Below are 25,281 nucleotides of genomic sequence, written 5' to 3' on the forward strand. Positions count from 1 at the left end.
GGGGTGCAAGATCTCCTACAAATTCCACGCATAAGGCTGTGTCGCTCTGGAGGAAAATCCTTCTCGTACCTAGCTCCAAGGTACTGGAACGAGTTACCAGATTTCCTTTGCAAGATGAACATCTACAGCACATTCGGGAAACAGCTTAAAGCCTTCCTATTCTAGTTTCATTTGCTCCCATTTCAGCTGCAGGAATAATGCTAGGCAGCGCCGAGATGCCCCCGGGCGAGTCGAGCGCTATACAAAAATAAATAAATAACATAACATGTTGTTGGGTGAAATCTCATAGCACCCACTTATTGTGAAACAGTCCTTTCGCTCTTACGGAAATGCATCTTTATCACAAAGGGTGTAGCTTCAGGGCAGTGTTTGGGGTGTGGCAGTCCCCAAATAAACAAAGGAGACCTGTCTATAAAAACAGGCAGAGAACTATACAGGGACAATGGCTAATTAAAGATTCATTTGCCTACACAGATATCTTCCTAATTTTAAAAGGAATCCGATTCATGGAGGGGATCTAAATCAACCTGATCATTACACAGAAGAAAGACTCACTTACTTTGGGAAGTGGCAACACCCCTGAGGTAAATAAAGGCAAGGAGAAATGATCCCTTAAATCGTAATAAAGCAGCTAGGAAAAATCAATGAAACTTAATTCTCACCCCACAGGTACATCAAAACAATCTACAGCTTTAGTCCGGAGAAGGTGCACGGACGGCTGTTCCCTCCCCAGGGGTTTGGCCACAAGAGGAATGGGGTAAGAGTGACATCATGATGAGTGGCAGTCCAATAAGATGGTAGTAGGGTGAATGATATAATGAGTATAAGGGTAACTACATACCTTCTAGCCCCCCTATGTTTCCACACTAAAAAGAAACGGAGGGCACAACCGAATACCACAAGAGTCATGTGAATTACAAAGGGCCAACAAAATGGTTGTAATTTGAACTCTACATAGAATGAGAGTGCAATTGTCTGATCAGCTATATACCTGATGAAAAATAACTGTTCAAAATCATAAATTGATTAAACAGGTGGTATAGCCTGTATAAAATCCCACCTTTCACGAGAGTAAGCATTAGGGGTGTCTGTTGTAATGGGGGACAATAACTAAGACGCTGAAGAACAGGTGTTCTGTAATATGCCCCCAGAAGATTGATATTGTTTCTTTCTCCGTATATCCCCACAGAGACTTTTAAATATACATCCACAAGCCGGTGACCCCAAAGAGACGGCAGGTTCTGATGAAGGTGTTACAACATCGAGTAGTATAACACCGAAACGCGTTGACGCATTTGTTACCAAATCCAAACAAGGCCAAGGGAGTAACAGATGTTAATGTATTTTTAATACTGTCTACTATTCCACCAGTATCTAAGAAAGGGCCAGTGGATTCAAAAAGTGGCAGGAGTATCCTAAGGCCACAGTGTTAGGGGGTTTGTGAATAGGATTTATCCGTCTTTGTATTGTATTTGTGATGATTCTTCTTCTCCTGTGTTGCATAATTTTTTGGTTGTGATATTGTTTTCCTTGTGCAATGAACTGTTATTTATTTGTTTAAATTTTACTGTACTTGTTCAAAGAGCTTCTTCTTTGGATTTTTAATCAATTTCTGTGTAATTTTGTGTAACCAGAGTTTTTTAAAATTTTATTTTATAAAAAATAAACAGACTGTGAACGTTCACTTTTTAGTGTGGAACTCTTTACCTATTGTTCCCCTCCGTGGGAGAATTCTGACCGTGCCAGAATGCTAGAATGAATGGCCGTATGAATGGTTAGAACCTATACAGCAATATAGTAAATAGTTGCTATAGTGCATACCCAGGGATTTCCCTTTGACCTAGTCCCCAAATAAATACATTTTTGACTTAGTGGTTGGGTATGGGGGCCAGAGTTGGGTCTGCTATCTCTGTATCGGTATTTCTTATCCGACCGACGCCAATATTAAAATACAAAATAGTGGCAAAGGTAGACAAGGTTACCAGTTTTATGAACGCTCTTCCATCAACATCTTAAAATGTAATCCCTCCATGTTTAGTTTGTTTCTTTTTTTTCTCTGATTCCAGAAAAGCTGCCAGACCACCCCCATCTCTAGAATCGATGCAGCTATACAGGGACCTCATGGCCGAAACATTGGCACTCAGACTGAAACAAGCGTTTGCCCGAAGCTGGACCTCCACCCAGGACCACTGGGCCACCACCCAGGCTTAGCAGAGTTTCTTCAGCGGGTGGAGGGTGATGTCATCCGGGAGCTGGACAAGAACTGGAAAAGTCATGCTTTTGATGGCTTTGATGTGAATTGGTCAGAACAGAACCTAACGGTAAGCCACAGAGCGCCACCTGTAATCCAGGTCTTGCGACATGTGTAGTGCTGGTTATTACATATGTAAATACTCTGGATTTTTGTTCTGTTGCAAAGAACTGCACTTTAATAGTTTGATGCAGGATCACTTAATGTTTCAAAGTGATTCTTCTCAGTTGGACAAAGCTGGGCAGGGCAGCCTTTCAGTTGTTTTCTGTGTTGGATGGGGTTAATCTACATGAATATTCTGAAATATTTTGCACAGTGCGGATAAGTCTTAGTAAGCAAACCTTTTCATAGGTTTACAACTAGTGTTTCTATTTCAGTCTGCCCATTGCCTTCAAAATTCTACTCCGATTCATCATGTAGCTTTAGAAAACGTACACTTCCAATGGTTTATAGACCACACCTAATTTTGTAGCACTTTTCCAGACTACTGAGCAAAGGTTTGGTACATAATTATGGTCTGGATCATACAAGCTGTGCTGTATTCTTCGAGATTGTTCTCACTTCTTAGTACTTTGTATCATAACACCTGTTTAATAATTCTTATTTTATTTTTTAAGTTAGCTCTTACTTCAACTTTGCTTCTCACTTAAATCGGGGGATGGAAATAGTGTTAACGTCTTTTCCGATTATATCCTAAGGTACATGTTTCTGATTTACTTTTTAATGTCCAATCCGTGCATATGACGTCAACTGCCCTCTTGAAGTATTCTTTACAGAGTGGCGGCTCCTTGCTAAGTCGAAGGAGAGTTGCCCCACTCCTTTCAGCAGTGGAATTAATGAAAAACTAAAATGATAATCACTCGTAATTATTTTATTTGTTCCTGCTAAGGATGGTTGGCTGGGCTCTGACAGAGAGGGAGCTGCCGCCCATACTAGCCAGGCGGTACCTAGGTATGACAGCGAGGCATTGGCCTGTAGAGCGTAAATGTCTGGGCGGCACATAGAACGTGAAGCGTCTCCTAAGATACTTAGGCCCTGCCTTGTAGAGAGCACCGGGTGCCAGTGTAAGAGCCTTAAACAAAATCTGTTGGTCAACCGGGAGCCAGTGCAGATCCCGTAGAGTCTGCCTTACACTAGACCTGCCAGGATTACCCAGTAAGGCTCTCGCCGTCACGTTCTGGACAATCTGCAGCTTTTTTAGCTGATATGCCGGGAGACCAATGTAAAAAGCATTGGCATAGTCCAGACCTGAAAGGATGCGAGCACGGGTCACCCTTTCTTTAGCAATTTAGGCACGAGGGGAAGGAACTTCTTTAAGCGTTTCAGTGTGCCAAAGCACACACCGGCTAGTTTATTGATCTGAGGCAGAAATCTTAATTCCTCACTGAACCAAACCCCCAGATTTTTCGCCGAGCTCCCATAGAGTTAGGCAAGGGGTAACCCACCGGCCAGATGTCCTCTCTGAAATTCGGGGGGAAGGATCCATTGAGGAGCACCTCCGATTTCTCCTCATTGCATTTCAGTTGGCCCTGCGCTAACCATTTAAAAACTTCTGCATGACAGTTTTTGGCAATGGTCGGTGAGAAATCAGTTTTCTTCAACGTGAAGAGGAGCTGGGTATCATCACCATAGGCTATGATCTTAGCACCTAGCTCCTCCGCCAGGTAAATAAGGGGTGTCATGTAGACATTAAACAGAAGAGGGCTCAATGTTGTAGCATGCGAGATGGCGCTACAAGACAGAGGCGCTTCAGGGCGTTGGACGAATGGAGAAGGGAGCTGGCACAGTGCGTACACTCGGAAACAGCAAGGCAGCTGCACTATCACTCAACCACACCACAGCTGTGTCTTGCACTGTCACACTGCCAATGCACTGTACCACAGCCCATTATCGTCCAAACTGCAGCGGCACACTGCGCAGTCACACAGCTAGGGCTCTACATCCCAGGCAGCACTGTCCGTCTGTGCAGCAGAAGCTCGTACTGTCCTGAGGCCTGGGCACAGTACCCCAGCATCAGCACCGCAGCTGCACCCTGCACAGTCACAGTGCAACAGCGCTACACTCCCGCCCCGCCCTGCCTTTCTGCACAGCTGCTGCGCGACCACACAGCAGCTGCACCGCGCAGGGTCACAGAGACAGGGTTCTGTACCACGCACTGTCCCACTCCTCCACTGTTCCCTGCCCACACCAAAGCTGTGTGTTGTACTGTCACAGGCAGGACGCTGTACCCCACAAGGGCCCTCTTCACAGCTGCAGCTTCACTGTCCCAGCCTGGCTGCGCTGTCACACAGCCAGGGCGCAGTACCCCAGCATCAGCACCGCAGCTGCACCCTGCACAGTCACAGTGCAACAGCGCTACACTCCCGCCCTGCCTTTCCGCACAGCTGCTGCGCGACCACACAGCAGCTGCACCGCGCAGGGTCACAGAGACAGGGTTCTGTACCACGCACTGTCCCACTCCTCCACTGTTCCCTGCCCACACCAAAGCTGTGTGTTGTACTGTCACAGGCAGGACGCTGTACCCCACAAGGGCCCTCTTCACAGCTGCAGCTTCACTGTCCCAGCCTGGCTGCGCTGTCACACACCCAGGGCGCAAACCCTGCAGTGTCACACACGTCTGCACGCCCGTGCACACACCTAGCGGCTCTGAGTGCAGAAAAAGAGACAGCAGCAGCAGTGCACGAGAGTCACAATGTGCGTGCTCGGTACTTTATTGGGAAAGGCTTGCCAACTGGCAGATGGCAGGCACTCTCCAATCAGGATTAGAGAGTGTGCCCACTCCCCCACATAGGGTGTACACACTAAGGGTGTAGTCACCCTAAGGTCAGTAGCTCATTGGCTACTGACCTCGAGCCCCCTAAAACTCAGACAAGGAGCGATCGCGCCCTTCCTCAGCAAGTCTGCCACCTCTGCTTCTATGAAACTGTGATCTAGTTGGGAAAAATGGAGAGGTGGCGGGGCTGACGCTTGCGCAGGAGGAGAATAGAATTCCAGCTGGAACCCTTGAATGGTCTGCAAGACCCAAGCATCCTGAGTTAACACCTGCCATTGTAGAAGACAATGCTGCGTGCGACCCCCCAATGGAAGAAGAGACACATCTGTGACACTCACCGGAACTTTGATGAGCCTTGAAACTCGCCCTGTTGTTTCCCGACTGGAATCGTCCCTTGTTGAAGCCTCTTCGAGACGGATAGAAGGTGCCACCGCGGGTAGAGTCCCACTCACCCCGGCCGCGGCCGAAATCTCCTCTCTGGGAGCCTCTCTGGAACCCTCGGCCTGACGAGCGACCCCCGCCTCGCCCGGCCCTGTTGAAAACACCCTGCGTGAGTGCGCGCTTGATACCGCTCTGGGCTTTATCCAATGCGGTGAAAGTACCAACATATTTGGTGACATCTTTAACGAAACGGTCTCCAAAGAGACAACCACCAGCCAGGGGACCCGGCTCTGCTTCCGCAAGTTCCGTCAAATTGCCGTCCATTCGTAGTAGCAAGGACTTGCGCCTCTCCGAAGAGACAGCGCAATTTGCGTTGCCTAGAAAGCAAATCGCGCGCTGAGTCCACTCAGCCAAGATGTCTGGGTCCACCGGTGTCGCCCCTTCCTTGGCCGCTAGGGCCATCTCTAAGATCTTTGCCAGGGGGCCAATAACATCAAGCATTTTGTCCTGACAGCCCCGCCAGGCCCTGTCCAGCCCTCTTTTAGGATCCTTTGAAAATTTCTTTAAAAATGTGAGCATACTAGCGTCAATTTCCGGCGTGTCAGCGACATTGTCCGGATTATCTGGACGCGGGCACTCCGACTGCAGCCGGTTGCGTACTTCCCGTGTGAAACTCTTCCGGAGGTGATCGTGAATGTAGTCTGAGACCTCCGCTGGCGGGACTGAGTCCGAAGACCGAGGGTGAATTATATCGGAAGGATCAAAATGGAAGGCCCTAGGGGTCTTGTCTTCAGCCGTCTTGGGAGCCGGCTTGGCCTTCTTAGGAGGCGGAGGCTGTTCCTCCGAGGAATCAGTGTCCGTATTGGTATCAGTATTAGTGGTGGTGGTATCCGTGTCCACTACAATATGGCGCTTACTCTTCGCCTTACCGCCAGAACGTGGCTGAGCTAGGGCGTCTCGATCCGGCAAGGAAGCCATGGACTGCGCATGCGGCCACAGTTGGCGTTCTTCCGAAACTGCAGTAGAGGTAGATGGATTAGCTCGCTTTTGCTTCTTGTGCTTATCATAACCGTGGCGCTTAGCAAAGCCTTCCAATTGCTTTCTTATGGGGCGCAGGGCCACTGCGAGTGCCTGTTGCACAGTCTGGGGGACCTTCGTCTCCATGGCTCGATTAACTGAAGCCTGGACCGAGGCATCCAATGCTTCGACAATATTATCCTCTAGGACAGCCTCCTGCTGCCCTTCATTAGTTTCCTCCCCATCTGCCTCCTCCTCCTCAGGGTACTTAGCCCAATTCTCCATGGTGCTTAAAGAACAAAGGTAACACAAGGGATTAAACCCTGGCAGATCCTGGGGGTGGTGGGGGGGGTCAGCCCACTGCACACAAGCACAAATAAACGTACAACGGTACCCAAACCCCCTCAGCAAAGCTGTAGTCTACAGGGTCAGAGACCTAGGCCCTTAATATATAGAGCGTGTGCTCACTCTGGACCTTGTAATTATTACAACCAGAACTGGCGGTGACACGAGAGGCAAGCCGGTGTGTGGAACGTGCAAAACGCGCTTTCCTGTAAGCCTTGGTAACGTGCCGAGGCGCGCCGCCCAAAACGCTACCAAAACCTACTAAAACAAGCCCAATTGGTCAGCGTTTTTGGGCGCGCGCGTCGGCCGTGAGCCACCCGGACTCTATGCAGGGCGTATCAGGGAGCTCCTGCGCGCCTTCAGGCTGCCGGTAACGGGGCCCATCTGATGCGCGCGGCGGCCCCTCGCCGGTCAAAGACCGTCTCAATCGCGCTGAAACTCGCGCGCTCCACAGCGGGAGCTGCCCCAGACAGAAGACGGCCCAACACGAGTGCGGCGCGAGGTGAGAGCGCTACTCGCGAGCAGTCCAGAAATACAATTACAATAAACACACACCAGATAGCACCTAAGTCCTCAAATATGGAGCGGAATGACCCGCAGTAACTCCAACATAATCACAAAACAATCTCCCAAAGCACCCCCAAACCAACAAGCAGAGTGAGGGGACAGGGAAGGTGCACTTAACTCTGGCTTGTGAGCAGCAAAGAAAGAGGATGATGGGAGCACGCAAGGGGTTCTTATGGACTGTGGGGGCGTGCCTATACTCATGGGTGTTCATGGGTAATGAAGTTTTTTGTTGATGTTTACTGAAAATATACATTTTCATTGGCTGCTGTGTTTTATGCAGTAAAGATTGAGAAGCATAATCTGAAGCCTCCGGTCCTGTAATAGAATAAGAGGTGAGACATAAAAGTTCATAAAGAGAAGGAGCAGTAGAGAGATGGTTGTTGGTGAGGAAGGGAGAGTGGATTGAAACTGGGAAAAGGGCATAGAAAGATGAGAGAGGGACAGAAAAAAGAGGTAGAGAAGGAGAGGTGTAGTAAGAAAGAAGTAAGACAGTGAGAGAGGTGAAGGGAAGAGTGGTAATTTTTAGGATAACACTCTGAAAATTGTTACAGCGCCACTGGCCTGGGTGCTTTCGTTTGGCATTTTCATGCTTTCTGGCCCGTGTGCCTCTGTGTGACATTTCCATGCTTCCTGGTCTGAGACTAAGTGTGAGAAAGTGGCTCTATATACACTGGACTAGAATCAAGTACAGTGTGTATAGAGTCCACAAACCCCAAAGGTATAACAAAGGTTAAAGTCAGAACTGACCTTACTCTCCAAAGTGGTAGCTTGGTCGAGCAGTAAGGCAGTACCCGAGGACAGTGTGAAGCATTTGTTGTACACACCTAGTCAGCAAAAGGTTTCACACACTCAAGGACTGAACTCTATGCCAATGGTTATTATATCCTCAGATATACAGGTAGATTCATGAAAGAAAAATCGGCTCGCAAAGGGCCAGATTCTGCGAATCTGGCCCTTTGCGAGCGCAATTTCTACATTTGGGATTCATCATCCCAAATGCAAAAATCGCTAATTTGCAAATCGCATATTTGCGAGGAATTGCTTTTAAGGAATCTCTATTTGAGATTCCTTAAATGCAATTCATTAACCAATTTCTATTTGCGAATTCGCTATTTGTTGGTGCTATTTACCACGAAGTCAGACTTCGTGGTAAATAGCGAAAAACTCAGAAAAATGCACTTTAGTGCATTTTTCTGAGTGGTATGTTACACACACACATGTCCTTTGGACATGTGTGTGCGCAACATCTGGCTACATTTGCTTTTCAGGGGTGCTACAGGGTGTCCTTTGGACACCCCTGGCACCCTTGAAATCGCATCCTTATTTGCGATTAGCTAATTGCGAATCGTAAATAAGGAATAACTCCCCATTCATTCCTATGGGCCTGTTTCTATGACAAAGTAAAATAATCTATGTTGTTATCAAAGTTGAGGAAGATAGTCAAAATCTGTGTATTCAGACGTCACACTGACACTCTCACTGGAGTCCTGGTATTTGAATCCAGCGTATTATCACTATGTAGCGTGGTACGCAATACTCAAGTACTGATAATCCACATACAACTGGTATCCTTGCACTAAATAAAAAAGGAGTAGGTAAATCTTGTATAACAATTGCATAGCGATGACTTGCGCTACGATGACTTGTTTCACCATGCTAATAAGTAACATATCTGTTATTTCTCCTAATAGTAATATCTCTCGATAACGAATTCGTAAACAAAAAACGACTATATCGGGTCACCTCCGAGCCCATTACCATATGGCTTGACTTTATACTCATGTAAGTGGATTATCAGTACTTGAGTATTGCGTACCACGCTACATAGTGATAATACGCTGGATCGAATGTTTAGGTTGGAATATAAGACAGGGAATTACCCGTTAGTTTATAACCAAATGTAGGGTTTCAAATACCAGGACTCCAGTGAGAGTGTCAGTGTGACGTCTGAATACACAGATTTTGACTATCTTCCTCAACTTTGATAACAACATAGATTATTTTACTTTGTCATAGAAACAGAGATATTGATCCCTGCTGGACGCACTCCTACCAGTAGTATTAGTCACGGGCCCGGCTGGGTCGGAATTATCACCAGCTGAGCGGTAAGCCGTCATGCAATTAGTGGCGAACAGTCTCATTTGGTGACATTTTGCCTGAATATTACCGTAATTTTAATTAGTGATGAGATTTTTTCGGTTTTTTCTTTCTTTCCTTTAATATATACAGACCTTCTGACGTCGATACGGCCTTCTAGGTATGCTCTTGAAATGACACTTGTCTCTCACTATTTTCACGAAATGACTAGCATGGATGTTGTAAGAGCCGTACACGATTAGGACACTTCGGCCATAATATAGAGCATGTGTCATTGCTTGCCTTTAAGATATACAATAATGATCTCGTCCCTGCACATGTCCATTACTATCACTATTACATATAGTCACGTCATTATAGATAATCGGTAGTATACACCGGAACTCCGACACGGATGTGTTGTGGTGGCACGAGCGAGACATTTCTTATGAAATGATACATTCACTGTATGTCCACTGCAGGAGGAAGTTGTATTGCATGTGACACAACGGCCAGATACTATGGCCTTGTATGTAAATGTTTTTGCTCAAAGAACATGCTAGACGCTACTTATTTGTTTGTTTCAGCCCTGATGAATCGCGAAGGCGATGAAACACGTGTCGGCTGGCTGTAATCTCCATTAAAGACTCCAAGATTCACTCATCTTTTGGATATCTTGTTACTTCTGTCAGAATTGGTGTTTTAAATTTGTCAATTGTAACTGAACAATTCTATTACTCACATTAGAGTGCTTCGGCAATTTGTTTAATAATTAGCAGTAGTTTTTTCTACTCTAGAGAGTGGTTTAGGTTTGTCCACTCGCCGTTTAGCACCTAGGACACCCTAATGATCAAAATCGAATGCGTGTAAACTGGCAGTGCACCCAACTACAACTGTTTAAAAACCTTCGTTGTTCTAATTAGCCTTCAGTTGAGGGTAGCCGCCACGCAATTTTAATACTCGAGAGGGATTTCTAGTATACCATTGCTAGATTAAACCACACTATACAGATATGGATAGAACCAAAATGGCAGAAGAGTTGTTTGAAAACCTAGCAAAAGGGATGTCCACCCAAAGCGCTTCCACCAGCACTAATCCCCCTCGTACTGAGGGACTCAGAGACAAATTTGTTAAATTAGAACGCTTAAAGAAACTAGAGAACTCAAAATGGTGGGATGGCGCGACTCTCAAACAATATCTGAGATTAAAACGCGTTCCCAGAGGTCTTAGAGGCCAAATTTTTCCCACCTACGATGACCTAGATGCCGATCTCATGATCAAATGGGAAGAATCTCTCTCTATGAATTCTATTACCCTTATGGAGATATTAATTGTTAGTGCTGAACGCAAGGGGGCTAAATTACAAGCGGAAATAGCTACCATCGAACAAGAAATTAAAGATCTAAACAGACCTGAGTCTACTGTAAAAAATTACACCATCCTGGATGAAATCATATTAAAACACCAATCAGAAATTAAAAATAGGAAAGCCAGGCAACTAAGAAGGGATGAGTTGGATTACACCTGTGGTCGAATTTTTACTTTTGATGATAAATATGATTCCCTGATCCCGAGCAGCTCTAAAAACATGAACAAGAAATCTCAGGGTTCAGAACCTACCTCTGTCTCATCTAGCAACTCCTCACTTAACTCTATAGGCACCATAGGAGGTGAATCAGACAACCAAGATAGACCAAGATAGACGTGAACACCTATCTCTCGAAACACCTTGAAGCGACGGAAGGCTTGGACCATTCTCAATCTGGGTTCAGGCCTAACCACAGCACAGAATCAGCACTTCAGACAGTGACCAATAACATCAAAATGGCACTGGATGATGGTTGCTCTATGGTTCTGGTGCTGTTGGACCTTTCCGCCGCTTTTGATACGGTGTCTCACAAGGTGCTTCTCCATCGCCTGAAGGAGGTAGGAATAGAGGGAGAGGCTTTGGCATGGTTGGAGAGTTTTCTGTCCGGGCGTTCCCAAGAGGTTAGGCTGGGCTCCCACAAGTCCACCTATCGGGAGCTCAATAAGGGGGTGCCACAGGGCTCCTGTTTGAGCCCGACACTCTTCAACATATATGTGGCCCCCCTTGCCAACCTAGCAAGATCTTTCGGTTTCACCCCTGTATCCTACGCTGACGACACCCAACTTCTTTTTCCCTTCAAAACTCTCACACCTGCAATAAAAAGATCTTTTGCAGAGGGGATGAGAGCCATTGCAGACTGGATGTCATCGAATTGTCTGCAGTGCAATGTCGGGAAAACAGAGGTTGTGTTGTTCGGCCAAGCAACAACACACTGGTCCTCTGACTGGTGGCCTCTGGAACTTGGCCCTGTTCCTACCCCCAAGACTAAGGTCAAGAACCTGGGAGTTTTGTTTGACCAACAACTCATTTTTAAGGACCATGTTAATCAAGTAGCCGGCACCTGCTTCCGGGCTATAGGGATGCTCAGACGTGTCTTTCCCTATCTCCCGGATCACCACAGGAAAACTCTGGTGCAGGCTCTTGTTATTAGTAGGATCGACTACTGCAACGGATTGCTCCAAGGAGCTAATGAAGAGCAAATCAAGAAATTGCAGGTCATTCAAAATACAGCCGCAAGGATTATCATGAATGCTCCTCCTAGGACTCCATCATGTCCCCTATTGTCTCAGCTTCACTGGCTTCCTGTGAAGAAGCGTGTTCATTTTAAGACTCTGTGCACCATACACAAGAGTCTAATGGGGATGGGCCCTAAGTATTTCATAGATATTTTTAAGCCTTACACCCCAGGACGCTCCTTGCGTTCTAGCGACCAACTATTACTTAAAGTACCTAGAATTAAGAAAGCCAGGCAAGGTGGACGTGCACTGGCCCACACCGGACCTGTTTTATGGAACTCATTGCCGCTCGGACTGAGGTCAATCACCAATCACATGATGTTTAGGAAAAACCTCAAGACCCATCTGTTTCCCTGCTACTAACTACCCTCCCATCCTTGGACACAGTCTCTTACTCTCTCTATACTTGCAGTTATAGCGCAGAGATACCCCTTCGGGGGTCTAGTCTGGCGCTCTATAAGCATATAAAATAAATAAATAAATAAATAAATAAGGCATGCCACCTTTTTTTCAAGAGGTTTTACGGATCAGGAAGGGCAACAGATACTCTACAGCAAGAAACCAATCCGATCCAAAACCAGGAAGGGCAGGGGACGGAAACACCGAGGATTACAGAAGGAAGCTGAGATCAGGGGCCAACAGGAATTAGATGGTGCAAACACTAGGGAGGTGCAGGTGATCAACCTTTCTAAAATAAACCTTACTCCAGATATGGTTTCCCTTTTAAGCAAAGGTCTTAGTTTTAACCCATATGCAACGGGGGATATTTGTAGATTGAAAATCGATCTGTTTAAATTTGTAAGGAACCTTAAACTCAAAAAGCATTTCTTTGGCTTGGAGAAAAAGGGCAGAGGGGTTGTCAATCCACCTGTAACTAGCACCACTGAATCTTTATCAATAAATGATGTGCATGCAACTCATCTTCTCTTATCATTGACTGACATGGAGGATTCTCCTCTAGAGATGGACAGACTGCTAGAGGAGTTGGATATAGAATCTGATTTTAGCATTGTTAGTGGACTAAAGTCCAAGTCCAAATGGATCCCTACACTACCTGGTGGCAATGCCATAGACAATTTTTACAAGCGTGTGTTAGAGGATCTTGACAAACTGAACAGTCTACGCAAGGACAGAATGTTCAAATATAAGGATAACCTTAGTAAGGGACAAAGAGTAGCGCTCAACACACTCATGAACGACAACACTATCATCATACGAGAGGCAGATAAGGGAGGGAACGTAGTGATTATGGATCGCATAGACTATCAATCAGAAATTAGCCAACAATTACAAGATGAAGTATGCTACGAACGCCTCACTTATAACCCCATTGGTCCCTTAACAATAGAAATTAATTCTCAGTTGTTAAAGTGGAAGCAGTCAGGTTTATTAAACGAGGAAGAATACCTATACTTGAAAGTTTTTAGACCCACATATCCATGGCTATACACCTTACCCAAGATTCACAAGGAACTCCCATTTCCACCAGGGAGACCCATTGTTTCGGGCATAGGGGGCCCAACGGAAAGGATAGCAGAATACGTGGATCTGTATCTAGGTCCGCTAGTTAAAAACTTGCCGTCCTATATACAGGATTCCAAACACATCCTAAGTACACTAGCAGACATGGAATGGCAAGATGATTTTCTTTTAGTAACAATGGACGTGGTGTCACTATACACCAGTATCAACACAGAGCTAGGCTTCCAGGCCATTAACAAAATTCTATATAACAGACCAGCTACACTATGGAAACATACTGAGATGCTATCAACAATGATAGAATTGGTCCTTAAAAACAACTTTTTTATGTGTGACAAGAACTGGTACCGACAAAAACAAGGTGTAGCCATGGGCTCTAAGATATCACCCTCGTTTGCGAATCTATTCATGGGGGCACTAGAAGCAGATCTGATTTGGGGCACAAAGGGTGCTCAATATATCGACTCCATAATTTTTTGGGGTCGATATATTGACGACTGCATCCTCATTTGGTCAGGCTCAGAGGAGCTATTACAAAATTTCTTCAAATACCTGAATGACAATACATGGAAGATCAACTTCACTATGAAGTGGAGCAAAACGAATATAGAATTTTTAGATATTGAGTTCTATATTTCTTCCAACTGTCTGCACAGTAGATTGTTCAGAAAGTCGACAGCGTGCAATGCAATCTTGCATGCATCGAGCTCACACCCCTCACACCAGATTAACGCCATACCCTTTGGCGAATTTATTCGGGCAAGAAGAAACTGTAGTGAGGACTGTGAATTCAGGAGATGCATTGACAGCATGAAAGAAAGATTTCAAACAAGGGGTTATGCATATAACACCATTAGAAAAGCTGAAAAAAGGATTAAAAGAGTGAGGAGAATAGACACCCTCACCACCAGACAGAAACTTAACTCAGAAAACAAAGAATGCATAAGAATGGTCACGGATTTCAACTCACTCCATCTGGACCTAAGAAAAAGTTTAACCAAACATTGGAGTTTATTGAAATCCGAAAAAACACTGACCCAGTACATTACAGAGAGACCACAAATCTCGTTTAGAAGAGGAAATACATTACGAAACAAGTTGAGTCCCACAGTACCCCGTGACATGAGGAGTACTGACTGGCAGACACAACGAGGTCTGGGTTTTCACAAATGCGGGTTCTGCAGTATGTGTAAATGGGCCAAACATGGAACAACAAATTTCACAGGCCCAGATGATGTATGTTATACCATTAAGAGCAACATTAATTGTACAACCAAATTTGTCATTTACATTATTGAGTGTGAATGTGGCAAGTATTACGTAGGGAGCACAATTAGACCATTGAAAGAAAGAATGATGGAACATATAAGAGCGATTGTAAATTGTGACCCTAAATATCCAGTGGCTTTGCATGTAGCCTCATGCCAAAAAGAGCAACGTAACAAAAATGTGCAATTTTTTGGAATTGAAACCATACCATTGGCAATAAGAGGTGGGAATCGGGAATTGAAATTGAGACGTACTGAAGCGACTTGGATTATGCGTTTGAAATCGGTACAGTCAGGATTAAATTATGACCAAGAGATGCAATTTTTTCTGGGGGACTAGAAATAGGTACTGTTTGTACCACATAGTCGGAATAATGTTTATGAATACTGTAATTTACTGTAGACCTGAATGAATTCGTCTACACTCAAATCTCTCCGAATGCTGGGATGTTTTCTCCTGTACATATGAATACTTTTATGAGACTTCAAAGCAGCTATTTAAGATACTGTAAAAAATGTTAAATGCTAAATGGTCACAGTATGATTGGGCTTTTCACATATTTAGGAAGTTTGAATCATTCACGGTGTGCACTTCACCATCATTAGTCATCTTGGAAACTAATGTCACGCTATATATCGACATTATTCAAGAATCCTTGATATTCGAATTTTCCAGACATCACACACGTTCTCACATTGGAGCGTGTTTATATATTCTTTATAAATCCTCGATTGGCATATTTTTCGTTATTCGGATTACGATCCACTAATCGCGATTGTCCGCTCTACACATCTATAAATACGATAGGTTTTTGGATATACAGAAGTTATATTACACAATACTTCGCGATAATTAATTTTCATCTTCACCACACGGGTAATTCTCTATATGCGATACCTTGCAACATGGTCGGCTAAGACTAGCACCATACGCGGTCTAGTCTCTGGGATACGTCACGTTTAAGCACGCATATACGTCGGTTTAGACAGAATCACGTGTCCAAACAGGAACTGAGCTCGGAGTAGGTGAACCCGCCATACTCGCTGTAGAAGCCAAACACGGGTGAGTTAGGTGTGCGACCGTCTTCAATTTTGGAGGTACAACCTATATTTTTTGACTCTAATAAATATTATTACTCGTTCCCCTCCAGCGCCGAGTACATCGTAATCTGGAACCGCAACTGGTATCCTTGCACTAAATAAAAAAGGAGTAGGTAAATCTTGTATAACAATTGCATAGCGATGACTTGCGCTACGATGACTTGTTTCACCATGCTAATAAGTAACATATCTGTTATTTCTCCTAATAGTAATATCTCTCGATAACGAATTCGTAAACAAAAAACGACTATATCGGGTCACCTCCGAGCCCATTACCATATGGCTTGACTTTATACTCATGTAAGTGGATTATCAGTACTTGAGTATTGCGTACCACGCTACATAGTGATAATACGCTGGATCGAATGTTTAGGTTGGAATATAAGACAGGGAATTACCCGTTAGTTTATAACCAAATGTAGGGTTTCAAATACCAGGACTCCAGTGAGAGTGTCAGTGTGACGTCTGAATACACAGATTTTGACTATCTTCCTCAACTTTGATAACAACATAGATTATTTTACTTTGTCATAGAAACAGAGATATTGATCCCTGCTGGACGCACTCCTACCAGTAGTATTAGTCACGGGCCCGGCTGGGTCGGAATTATCACCAGCTGAGCGGTAAGCCGTCATGCAATTAGTGGCGAACAGTCTCATTTGGTGACATTTTGCCTGAATATTACCGTAATTTCAATTAGTGATGAGATTTTTTCGGTTTTTTCTTTCTTTCCTTTAATATATACAGACCTTCTGACGTCGATACGGCCTTCTAGGTATGCTCTTGAAATGACACTTGTCTCTCACTATTTTCACGAAATGACTAGCATGGATGTTGTAAGAGCCGTACACGATTAGGACACTTCGGCCATAATATAGAGCATGTGTCATTGCTTGCCTTTAAGATATACAATAATGATCTCGTCCCTGCACATGTCCATTACTATCACTATCACATATAGTCACGTCATTATAGATAATCGGTAGTATACACCGGAACTCCGACACGGATGTGTTGTGGTGGCACGAGCGAGACATTTCTTATGAAATGATACATTCACTGTATGTCCACTGCAGGAGGAAGTTGTATTGCATGTGACACAACGGCCAGATACTATGGCCTTGTATGTAAATGTTTTTGCTCAAAGAACATGCTAGACGCTACTTATTTGTTTGTTTCAGCCCTGATGAATCGCGAAGGCGATGAAACACGTGTCGGCTGGCTGTAATCTCCATTAAAGACTCCAAGATTCACTCATCTTTTGGATATCTTGTTACTTCTGTCAGAATTGGTGTTTTAAATTTGTCAATTGTAACTGAACAATTCTATTACTCACATTAGAGTGCTTCGGCAATTTGTTTAATAATTAGCAGTAGTTATTTCTACTCTAGAGAGTGGTTTAGGTTTGTCCACTCGCCGTTTAGCACCTAGGACACCCTAATGATCAAAATCGAATGCGTGTAAACTGGCAGTGCACCCAACTACAACTGTTTAAAAACCTTCGTTGTTCTAATTAGCCTTCAGTTGAGGGTAGCCGCCACGCAATTTTAATACTCGAGAGGGATTTCTAGTATACCATTGCTAGATTAAACCACACTATACAGATATGGATAGAACCAAAATGGCAGAAGAGTTGTTTGAAAACCTAGCAAAAGGGATGTCCACCCAAAGCGCTTCCACCAGCACTAATCCCCCTCGTACTGAGGGACTCAGAGACAAATTTGTTAAATTAGAACGCTTAAAGAAACTAGAGAACTCAAAATGGTGGGATGGCGCGACTCTCAAACAATATCTGAGATTAAAACGCGTTCCCAGAGGTCTTAGAGGCCAAATTTTTCCCACCTACGATGACCTAGATGCCGATCTCATGATCAAATGGGAAGAATCTCTCTCTATGAATTCTATTACCCTTATGGAGATATTAATTGTTAGTGCTGAACGCAAGGGGGCTAAATTACAAGCGGAAATAGCTACCATCGAACAAGAAATTAAAGATCTAAACAGACCTGAGTCTACTGTAAAAAATTACACCATCCTGGATGAAATCATATTAAAACACCAATCAGAAATTAAAAATAGGAAAGCCAGGCAACTAAGAAGGGATGAGTTGGATTACACCTGTGGTCGAATTTTTACTTTTGATAAAAAATATGATTCCCTGATCCCGAGCAGCTCTAAAAACATGAACAAGAAATCTCAGGGTTCAGAACCTACCTCTGTCTCATCTAGCAACTCCTCACTTAACTCTATAGGCACCATAGGAGGTGAATCAGACAACCAAGATAGACAAGGCATGCCACCTTTTTTTCAAGAGGTTTTACGGATCAGGAAGGGCAACAGATACTCTACAGCAAGAAACCAATCCGATCCAAAACCAGGAGGGGCAGGGGACGGAAACACCGAGGATTACAGAAGGAAGCTGAGATCAGGGGCCAACAGGAATTAGATGGTGCAAACACTAGGGAGGTGCAGGTGATCAACCTTTCTAAAATAAACCTTACTCCAGATATGGTTTCCCTTTTAAGCAAAGGTCTTAGTTTTAACCCATATGCAACGGGGGATATTTGTAGATTGAAAATCGATCTGTTTAAATTTGTAAGGAACCTTAAACTCAAAAAGCATTTCTTTGGCTTGGAGAAAAAGGGCAGAGGGGTTGTCAATCCACCTGTAACTAGCACCACTGAATCTTTATCAATAAATGATGTGCATGCAACTCATCTTCTCTTATCATTGACTGACATGGAGGATTCTCCTCTAGAGATGGACAGACTGCTAGAGGAGTTGGATATAGAATCTGATTTTAGCATTGTTAGTGGACTAAAGTCCAAGTCCAAATGGATCCCTACACTACCTGGTGGCAATGCCATAGACAATTTTTACAAGCGTGTGTTAGAGGATCTTGACAAACTGAACAGTCTACGCAAGGACAGAATGTTCAAATATAAGGATAACCTTAGTAAGGGACAAAGAGTAGCGCTCAACACACTCATGAACGACAACACTATCATCATACGAGAGGCAGATAAGGGAGGGAACGTAGTGATTATGGATCGCATAGACTATCAATCAGAAATTAGCCAACAATTACAAGATGAAGTATGCTACGAACGCCTCACTTATAACCCCATTGGTCCCTTAACAATAGAAATTAATTCTCAGTTGTTAAAGTGGAAGCAGTCAGGTTTATTAAACGAGGAAGAATACCTATACTTGAAAGTTTTTAGACCCACATATCCATGGCTATACACCTTACCCAAGATTCACAAGGAACTCCCATTTCCACCAGGGAGACCCATTGTTTCGGGCATAGGGGGCCCAACGGAAAGGATAGCAGAATACGTGGATCTGTATCTAGGTCCGCTAGTTAAAAACTTGCCGTCCTATATACAGGATTCCAAACACATCCTAAGTACACTAGCAGACATGGAATGGCAAGATGATTTTCTTTTAGTAACAATGGACGTGGTGTCACTATACACCAGTATCAACACAGAGCTAGGCTTCCAGGCCATTAACAAAATTCTATATAACAGACCAGCTACACTATGGAAACATACTGAGATGCTATCAACAATGATAGAATTGGTCCTTAAAAACAACTTTTTTATGTGTGACAAGAACTGGTACCGACAAAAACAAGGTGTAGCCATGGGCTCTAAGATATCACCCTCGTTTGCGAATCTATTCATGGGGGCACTAGAAGCAGATCTGATTTGGGGCACAAAGGGTGCTCAATATATCGACTCCATAATTTTTTGGGGTCGATATATTGACGACTGCATCCTCATTTGGTCAGGCTCAGAGGAGCTATTACAAAATTTCTTCAAATACCTGAATGACAATACATGGAAGATCAACTTCACTATGAAGTGGAGCAAAACGAATATAGAATTTTTAGATATTGAGTTCTATATTTCTTCCAACTGTCTGCACAGTAGATTGTTCAGAAAGTCGACAGCGTGCAATGCAATCTTGCATGCATCGAGCTCACACCCCTCACACCAGATTAACGCCATACCCTTTGGCGAATTTATTCGGGCAAGAAGAAACTGTAGTGAGGACTGTGAATTCAGGAGATGCATTGACAGCATGAAAGAAAGATTTCAAACAAGGGGTTATGCATATAACACCATTAGAAAAGCTGAAAAAAGGATTAAAAGAGTGAGGAGAATAGACACCCTCACCACCAGACAGAAACTTAACTCAGAAAACAAAGAATGCATAAGAATGGTCACGGATTTCAACTCACTCCATCTGGACCTAAGAAAAAGTTTAACCAAACATTGGAGTTTATTGAAATCCGAAAAAACACTGACCCAGTACATTACAGAGAGACCACAAATCTCGTTTAGAAGAGGAAATACATTACGAAACAAGTTGAGTCCCACAGTACCCCGTGACATGAGGAGTACTGACTGGCTGACACAACGAGGTCTGGGTTTTCACAAATGCGGGTTCTGCAGTATGTGTAAATGGGCCAAACATGGAACAACAAATTTCACAGGCCCAGATGATGTATGTTATACCATTAAGAGCAACATTAATTGTACAACCAAATTTGTCATTTACATTATTGAGTGTGAATGTGGCAAGTATTACGTAGGGAGCACAATTAGACCATTGAAAGAAAGAATGATGGAACATATAAGAGCGATTGTAAATTGTGACCCTAAATATCCAGTGGCTTTGCATGTAGCCTCATGCCAAAAAGAGCAACGTAACAAAAATGTGCAATTTTTTGGAATTGAAACCATACCATTGGCAATAAGAGGTGGGAATCGGGAATTGAAATTGAGACGTACTGAAGCGACTTGGATTATGCGTTTGAAATCGGTACAGTCAGGATTAAATTATGACCAAGAGATGCAATTTTTTCTGGGGGACTAGAAATAGGTACTGTTTGTACCACATAGTCGGAATAATGTTTATGAATACTGTAATTTACTGTAGACCTGAATGAATTCGTCTACACTCAAATCTCTCCGAATGCTGGGATGTTTTCTCCTGTACATATGAATACTTTTATGAGACTTCAAAGCAGCTATTTAAGATACTGTAAAAAAATTTAAATGCTAAATGGTCACAGTATGATTGGGCTTTTCACATATTTAGGAAGTTTGAATCATTCACGGTGTGCACTTCACCATCATTAGTCATCTTGGAAACTAATGTCACGCTATATATCGACATTATTCAAGAATCCTTGATATTCGAATTTTCCAGACATCACACACGTTCTCACATTGGAGCGTGTTTATATATTCTTTATAAATCCTCGATTGGCATATTTTTCGTTATTCGGATTACGATCCACTAATCGCGATTGTCCGCTCTACACATCTATAAATACGATAGGTTTTTGGATATACAGAAGTTATATTACACAATACTTCGCGATAATTAATTTTCATCTTCACCACACGGGTAATTCTCTATATGCGATACCTTGCAACATGGTCGGCTAAGACTAGCACCATACGCGGTCTAGTCTCTGGGATACGTCACGTTTAAGCACGCATATACGTCGGTTTAGACAGAATCACGTGTCCAAACAGGAACTGAGCTCGGAGTAGGTGAACCCGCCATACTCGCTGTAGAAGCCAAACACGGGTGAGTTAGGTGTGCGACCGTCTTCAATTTTGGAGGTACAACCTATATTTTTTGACTCTAATAAATATTATTACTCGTTCCCCTCCAGCGCCGAGTACATCGTAATCTGGAACCGCAACTGGTATCCTTGCACTAAATAAAAAAGGAGTAGGTAAATCTTGTATAACAATTGCATAGCGATGACTTGCGCTACGATGACTTGTTTCACCATGCTAATAAGTAACATATCTGTTATTTCTCCTAATAGTAATATCTCTCGATAACGAATTCGTAAACAAAAAACGACTATATCGGGTCACCTCCGAGCCCATTACCATATGGCTTGACTTTATACTCATGTAAGTGGATTATCAGTACTTGAGTATTGCGTACCACGCTACATAGTGATAATACGCTGGATCGAATGTTTAGGTTGGAATATAAGACAGGGAATTACCCGTTAGTTTATAACCAAATGTAGGGTTTCAAATACCAGGACTCCAGTGAGAGTGTCAGTGTGACGTCTGAATACACAGATTTTGACTATCTTCCTCAACTTTGATAACAACATAGATTATTTTACTTTGTCATAGAAACAGAGATATTGATCCCTGCTGGACGCACTCCTACCAGTAGTATTAGTCACGGGCCCGGCTGGGTCGGAATTATCACCAGCTGAGCGGTAAGCCGTCATGCAATTAGTGGCGAACAGTCTCATTTGGTGACATTTTGCCTGAATATTACCGTAATTTTAATTAGTGATGAGATTTTTTCGGTTTTTTCTTTCTTTCCTTTAATATATACAGACCTTCTGACGTCGATACGGCCTTCTAGGTATGCTCTTGAAATGACACTTGTCTCTCACTATTTTCACGAAATGACTAGCATGGATGTTGTAAGAGCCGTACACGATTAGGACACTTCGGCCATAATATAGAGCATGTGTCATTGCTTGCCTTTAAGATATACAATAATGATCTCGTCCCTGCACATGTCCATTACTATCACTATCACATATAGTCACGTCATTATAGATAATCGGTAGTATACACCGGAACTCCGACACGGATGTGTTGTGGTGGCACGAGCGAGACATTTCTTATGAAATGATACATTCACTGTATGTCCACTGCAGGAGGAAGTTGTATTGCATGTGACACAACGGCCAGATACTATGGCCTTGTATGTAAATGTTTTTGCTCAAAGAACATGCTAGACGCTACTTATTTGTTTGTTTCAGCCCTGATGAATCGCGAAGGCGATGAAACACGTGTCGGCTGGCTGTAATCTCCATTAAAGACTCCAAGATTCACTCATCTTTTGGATATCTTGTTACTTCTGTCAGAATTGGTGTTTTAAATTTGTCAATTGTAACTGAACAATTCTATTACTCACATTAGAGTGCTTCGGCAATTTGTTTAATAATTAGCAGTAGTTTTTTCTACTCTAGAGAGTGGTTTAGGTTTGTCCACTCGCCGTTTAGCACCTAGGACACCCTAATGATCAAAATCGAATGCGTGTAAACTGGCAGTGCACCCAACTACAACTGTTTAAAAACCTTCGTTGTTCTAATTGACCGTGCAATACCCCACGATGCTTTAGTTACATTCAAAGATTGCCCGCCTCGTGTCAATTTAAGGGAGGTTGGTTGTGAATGTTTGTAGTGTAAACATTGGGTCATGGTTCTAAAACGTTGGGGAAGCACTATTTCTAAACTAGAAGATACAGACTGGAAGAGGATATATAGTTTTGGCAGATTGAGCCCTAGAAATGCAAGATTTAAATGGATATGCTATAAAAGTGAACACAGGGTCCCAGCAAGTAATGCAATCCCTGCAGAAAACAAACCTTGATGAGAATAACTGATGCCCCAAACGTAAAATCCTCTACGATACCCATAAACATTTATGGTGGCAGTACTGGTAGGAAGCACTGGGGTGGGTGTTGAAACCAGTTGGATGCCTATTATGCCATTCCCAAGACTTTATTTATTGGGATTTACAGCGGTCAAGAAGGAAGGGAAACACATGTTGAAATTAATAGGGCTGAGTCTAATTCTAGCATAAGGATTCATAGCTCTGGAAACAAGAAGCTGTATTGTGGTTAAAGCAGGAGCCGCGAACTCAATGACAACGCTAACAGCTGAGTGTACTATTAGAAATCAGAGAACTATCCTTGACAGTGCCCAGTCGAATGATGTGTGATGTGGCTGCGGCAGCAGTGCAGATAGTCTCAGGTAACTTCTTCCACGAGGGCTTTTAACTGTACTTGGATATGGTGCAGAGTCGTGATTGGGAAAACCACATGTGGGTGGTACAGTGGATGTTAAAGTGCATCATCGGGTTATAGCTGCTGTTTGTCTATGTTCACATAACCGGTCTGATTATGGGAAATGCTGAAATTTATGCACCCTACCTCTGCAGCACTGTTGAGCGAAGGTTGTTTCTTGCAGCTGTATGTTGTCTGGTACAAAACAATATATATACCCCCAGACGGGTGAGGCTGCCTACTGAGGCATGAGTATTTATACCCAGATGGGTGAGGCTACCCACTGATGGATGAGTTTTTATACCCAGATGGGTGAGGCTACCCACTGAGGGATGAGTCTTTATACCCAGATGGGTGAGGCTACCTACTGATGGATGAGTCTTTATACCCACACGGGTGAGACTACCCACTGTGGCATGAGTCTTTATACCCAGACGGGTGAGGCTACCCACTGATGGATGAGTCTTTATACCCACACGGGTAAGAGTACTCACTGAGGGATGAGACTTTATGGTTAGGCGGTTGAGGCTACCCACTGAGGGATGAGTCTTTATACTGAGGTGGGTGTCGCTACCCACAGATGGATGAGTCTTTATACCCAGACGGCTGAGGCTGCCCACTGAAGGCGATATGCTGTGAACCCTGGTGTTTTGCGTCATTACACTCTGAGTGGACAAGGCTTGATGCCCAGAAATGGAGCTTCCCATGGAGTTGGTTAGGCAGGCTGTCGTTGTGAATAGTTATTTATGTTTTAGAAAGTACAACTGTACCCAGGGAGTGAGAGCGCACTGTGCAGCAGTACAATGTGAGTGAAAGGCACCCCTTTAGCAGAAACATATGATGAGTAACTTATGAAATAAAAACTGATAAAGATTAAATAACTGTCTCCACAAAAACCATGGAGTGAAAGCCACAAGGGATTATGTCATGAGATGGCACTAAACAAAGTGTTGGAGACTTGAAGAATGAAACCGTGGTGGGAAAGGCATAGCATAGCTCACTTGGAAGCGACAAAGAACCATACGTTTCATGACTGTGAAAAGAAAGAGATGGGAATATCATACAAGAGCTTCATGGAGGTTGAAATTAGACACAAACACTAATGAAGTAGAGCGGGAATGATACCGAGAGTAGAGGATGTCTGGGGGTATTGCACAGGTGGCTAGGCTAGAGTTTACCCAGCATGTGTGTGAAAAGGCAGAACACAAGATGAGGTGGCGGTGAAGACGCAGGAAACTAAGTAGCCAAAAGAGATTAAAAATGTATCTGGAGGGAAGTGAAAGACACTAGACAAAGGAAGGCTAGACCAATAGAGAGAGGTACCCTTGAGGCTACCAACTGAGAGGGTAAGGTTAACTGCCCATGCACTGTGAATCCCCTGACGGGTAAAGCTACCCCCGAGGTGAGGTGTATAATCTTCTTGTCTCTTTGTGTATTAATTAAAAAAATGTGGGTTGCTGGTTCTGATAGAGATCGCAGGTCACCCGGCCAATAATTTCACCATACACGTACCAGGCCCATATACTAATTTCAATTTATCGCATATATTAATCGGTGAC

The 25,281-nt window shown here is 43.6% G+C and overlaps 1 protein-coding gene across 1 annotated transcript in view; it reads left to right on the plus strand.

Moving 5' to 3' along the window:
- The window catches only part of DYNC2I2 (dynein 2 intermediate chain 2), a 94,426-nt gene that overhangs the window by 2,906 nt on the left and 66,239 nt on the right, over window positions 1-25,281 (plus strand). Inside the window, exon 3 of the mRNA XM_078646601.1 lies at window positions 2,067-2,321. Within this exon, the coding sequence (XP_078502727.1) occupies window positions 2,067-2,321 (255 nt within the window). The remainder of the gene's footprint in view (window positions 1-2,066; window positions 2,322-25,281) is intronic.

The sequence above is a fragment of the Lissotriton helveticus genome, chromosome 5_2, assembly GCF_964261635.1.
Source record: "Lissotriton helveticus chromosome 5_2, aLisHel1.1, whole genome shotgun sequence".
In the NCBI taxonomy this organism is placed as follows: Eukaryota; Metazoa; Chordata; class Amphibia; order Caudata; family Salamandridae; genus Lissotriton; species Lissotriton helveticus.